The sequence below is a fragment of the Brassica oleracea genome, chromosome C7 (assembly GCF_000695525.1).
Source record: "Brassica oleracea var. oleracea cultivar TO1000 chromosome C7, BOL, whole genome shotgun sequence".
Taxonomy (NCBI): domain Eukaryota; kingdom Viridiplantae; phylum Streptophyta; class Magnoliopsida; order Brassicales; family Brassicaceae; genus Brassica; species Brassica oleracea.
Genome location: NC_027754.1, coordinates 8,616,444 through 8,620,893, shown reverse-complemented (window position 1 = coordinate 8,620,893; position 4,450 = coordinate 8,616,444). Strand labels below are relative to the sequence as shown.

Below are 4,450 nucleotides of genomic sequence, written 5' to 3'. Positions count from 1 at the left end.
AGTGTTTTGATCCAACAAAATCTTCAACTAACAAGTGTATTGCTTTATTCAGTTCAATCCTCGACTAAACTTACTTACTGATGCGTCACGAAACTGATAAAGTGTCCTGAATCATGTCTTGAAGCGTTCAGGAACCATATGTCCGTTTGTAATTCTATGTCCCGCGGGCCGATCCGCAAAGGCCTACATGTTTTGCGGTACGGGTTTGGTCAGCCATTTTGAGGACCGCAGCCCGCGCGGGCCTGACCCGCCGTGACCCGCTCGAAGACGAGCCCGCTGCGGTACGAGACGGGACGGGACGGATCAACCTGTTTGACATCCCTAATTCCCACGGTGAGATTGAGCCCATATTTTGACACAAGATAACACTTTGAGTTAGCTTTCTAATGCCACCAGTTTGAGGTCAATCCAACGGTTAGATAAGAAGTTATATCTGTTTTACCGAAGCGTGGTCAGTCTATCTCGCGAGAGAGAGAGCTGTCGAGGAGATGAAGGAACGTCGATCGAAGGTGATTCCAGAATGCAGGCCGAGTATATTTCAAGACTGAGTTAAGCCCAGAAGCAACCACAAATTACCAGAATACCGTTGGACGACCTAAAACCCTATTTATGTATTTTCTAAGTCATTGTTGACGGCTAACCTTTATTCATTAATTGTTCTTAGTTATGAGAGAAAGGAGGAACTCTGATATCTCAGGTCTTAACCCGAAAGACTAACTGCAAGTGCACAGTAAAGTACGCAGTAGTAATACGGGATCGAATACACAAGGACCAAAGTTCACAAGAAGAGCTAAAGATAAATTACTAGCTAAGGCTAAGAAGAGATTTTTGTTTGGTTTTGCAATAACTAAGAACAGTAAATAAAAGAAAGCTAGCTAGATAAACAGAGAAACGAAGATGAAAGACTATCAGAAAAAGCGTTGGGCATAGGATATTCTCGGGAAATCATTTCGTTGCTGACAAACAGATAAACGACTAGAGAAAGAAGTTAAGCAACGTCTTGAACTCAAACACAATAATAGAATTAACCTACTGTCGTAGCGCTAACTCTCTAAGTTATAGAATCCTCCGCACTAACTGTCGTTGAGTTTCAGATTCTAAACAAGCAATAAGATCAGGTTCGATATGTTCAAAAAGCACAATAACATCAACTGTCGTTGGCTAAGGACACTTTGCTCATCTAAAGTTGTTTCAAACATTTGATCAAGCACCTGTAGGACGTGAAATAACTTAGGTTCAGAAGCTAGATAGCTAATCAAGCTTCAACATTAAGAACACCAATATATGCAGAACCGTAAGATATATCTCTAGATCTAGCAATCCTAGGTCAACAACTCATGAGATCTCCTTGTGAGAAACCTTAAACCCAACTAAAAAACTACTCACTAATCTTCATAAAAATCGTTAAGTACATGTTAAGATTATAGATAGACATAATTTAAAAAGATAATCTAAAATAAACAGAAGCAGATCTGATAAACTAAGAACTGAGACAAGTGTAGAGAAAAGTCTACGACGATTGATAAAAAGACAAGATAAAAGAGAATCTCTCCTTAGGGTTTTCCGCTTTACACGTGTATATATATATGGTCTTAGAAAAGAAAGTCAAAAGTCAAAAGCTAAACGCCAAACGTAAACGCTATTTTCTGCGATAAGAGTCGCGACCGCGTTTGGTCTTCACTTTCACTTCTCCGTTTCAGGTCGCGACTCCATTGTTGAGCTTCATCCTCTTCGCCAAGCTCGGGCTCATCAATGGCGCTACTGCAACTGCACTTCCGGTGTTAGCTCATCTCTCCGGTGTCGTCTCGCTTCTGTCTGCCGTGCATAGCTCTCGCCGTCGAGCCATGGTAACCAGAGCTCCGTCGAAATCGTCGTTTGCAAAGAAGATGGGATCCATAGCGCCTCATCGAGCAGTCCAAGCACGTCCTTCGAACGATTCGCCGGGCTCGGATTGGAAGATTGAGGCTTGACCGAGAGCGATGGATTCATCAGTCTGGATCGAGCTTATCGATCGATTTGGGGCTTACGGTTCGTGACTTGCAGGCTGGGCGTCGACGGGACTGAATCGAGCGGCTCGTTATTCGGCAAGTGCTCACTTTGCTCAGCTCGGACTTGAGGATTGATGGCTGGGTCGAGGGCTGAACCGAGAACATTAGATCGAGCGCTCGCAGTTTCCATCTTCATCCGCTTTTGGCCCAAAACTTTCAAATGAGTAGATTAAACCTCCGTTTTTTTGCCACAAAACTCCTAATTGCGCACTTTATCCCCTGTGACCTGCTTAAAGATAAGACTATAGAACACAAAAAACTCAAAAATGACTATATACATAATAAAAACTAATCAAACTTAGCTAGAGATCAATGTAAAATCCGATAAATATGAGACTCATCGAATCTCCCAGACATGAATCTTTGCTTGTCCTCAAGTAAAGTAAGCAAAAACTAAACCAAAGGGAAAAGAAGTTTGAAAATATGAGAACTACTATTTTCTCTTGACAACCACCTTTACCATTACCTGTTGTAAGCCACATCAAAAAGTACCATCTTTAAGAGATACTTCCATGTACTTGACCTTCAGCTTAGCAACCATACCACTTTCTTCCCCAGACTTACTTCACACCGTCTCGGTGTGAAAGTAAATCCAAAGGAGGGTAGAGAAACAAAATATAGAAATCCTAAAAGAAGAGGAAAGAAAATCTTACCGGTAGGTTGCCTCCCACCAAGCGCTTGTTTATAGTCATAAGCCTGACTTTTAGGGTTCGGTTTCAGTCCAGGTGAGCATGAGAGCTTGCTCCAAAACAAGTCCCACCATCAAACACTTTGAGCTTCAGAACCTTGCTCATAAAACCTTTCACAACTTCCATACCTTTCTCTTTCATCTCGGAAGTGAGAACCGCTCTGACTTTCGAAAAAGGCTTTGAGGTTCCTTTGCATTTCACCTCATAATCAATTATTCCATCAGAACAACTGTGAGGTATCAACATCAGATGAGGATCGCCCTTGAACCTTTTGCATTTCAGCTTCTTCTTTGCTTTTGCATTAGACTTCTTATGCAACAGTGTGATTGCCTTTATTCAGAGCTTCTTTGACCTGACCTTTATCCATGAGGTCCTCCTTAGAAATAGGTACATGAGTGCTCTGATTGAGTACAGAGATGCTAGAGGCCAATCGTGTACACTTATTTGTGGGCTCGGCTCTGTAGAAGACACTCTCATCGATTTTCACAAAAGAGATTCTCTTGTTAGGCATATCCGTAACTGCACCCACCGTGGCTAAAAACGCTCTTCCAAGAATAAACGGTCTATTAGAACCATTGCTCATCTCCACTACCTAAAAATCAGTAGGAACAATGGATTTTCCCACTTGGGAAGCTAGGTCTTTAACGGTACCTTGCGGAGACTTGGTAGAGGAGTCTGCAAATTCTAGAGTTAGCTTTGGTGATTCAATTTTAAGGCCCAACCTCTCAGCGATGTCCTTGGCCATGAGGCTAACTGTAGACCCAATACCACAGAGAGAATCCATGAACTTGATTCCTGATATTGAACACGGAACCACGAACTTTTCGAGGTCTTCTAATTTGGGGAGAGTCTTTATCGGAGATGATGCATTCATGGTTTTGATGAATAATTCCTTTATCTCCTCCGCTGATTCTCTTGTGTTTATGAAGAACCGATTCAGATGGTACATGCTCCAAGCATCTTCAAACGACGTGGTAGAAGGGATCCTTTTCATTATTTTCTTAAACCCAGCTAGTGTCTTCTCGTTGATAGGTTCTTTCAGATGTTGTGACACAACAGGGTACGAGATTCTTGGTACATATAATCGCTCAGACGAGGTACAAGCATGAATTTTCACACTACGCTTGGGCTCGACAGATTTAGGCAGGAGATTGATTGTTCCATTCTCAACAACCTTCTTTTCAGTTTCTTTTTCAGATTCTTGAGCCTCCTCATCCTCTCTGGCCGAGACAGCGTTGCAATGAGCTTTAGGATTCACCTCTGGTTTGCCTGGTAGGGTACCCGGTGGTGCTCTACTCGCTGATGAAGCTTGAGCAACTTGTGTCTCTAAAACTTTCATGTGGGTGTTCTAAGCTTCAAATTTCCCATTCAAATCTTCGTACATGTTGTCGACCTTTTTGTTGATTTCTGAAGTGCTCCTCTTCTGTCCTTCTAGCACCATTTGTAACATCTGCTTGATTTCACTGTCTTGAGAGGACTGAGAGGTAGATGCATTCCCATGAGCTTGGAAGTTTTCGTACTGCTGCTTCTGCTGGAAGCCATTGTTCCCAGAGTTGTTCCCTTGGTATTGATTTCTGTTCTGATACCCTTGATTGAAAACACTCTGATTCTGCGCCAAAGGCCTGTTCTGGAACTGACTTTGCTTGTTAACTTGATGTGGATAAGTCTGATCTTGTGGTGTCTCCACATTGTTACTCCGGTAAGATAACAGAT

The 4,450-nt window shown here is 42.4% G+C and overlaps 1 protein-coding gene across 1 annotated transcript; it reads right to left on the bottom strand.

The window, feature by feature from the left end:
- Window positions 1-2,764: 2,764 nt before the first annotated feature.
- LOC106302511 lies at window positions 2,765-4,076 on the bottom strand. Its single transcript, XM_013739005.1, has 3 exons — window positions 3,384-4,076; window positions 3,090-3,329; window positions 2,765-3,043 (listed from the first exon to the last, which is right to left on the bottom strand). The coding sequence occupies exons 1-3, from the start codon at window positions 4,074-4,076 to the stop codon at window positions 2,765-2,767; spliced, it is 1,212 nt and encodes a 403-aa protein (XP_013594459.1).
- Window positions 4,077-4,450: the final 374 nt, after the last annotated feature.

Coding starts and splice junctions, on each gene's coding strand:
- LOC106302511 (XM_013739005.1), bottom strand. CDS start 4,076: ATGAAAGTTTTAGAGACACAAGTTGCTCAAGCTTCATCAGCGAGTAGA. Junction 3,330..3,383: donor CCAAGTCTCCGCAAGGTACC/GTTAAAGACCTA, acceptor ACTGATTTTTAG/GTAGTGGAGATGAGCAATGG. Junction 3,044..3,089: donor ACCTCATGGATAAAGGTCAG/GTCAAAGAAGCT, acceptor TTGCATAAGAAG/TCTAATGCAAAAGCAAAGAA.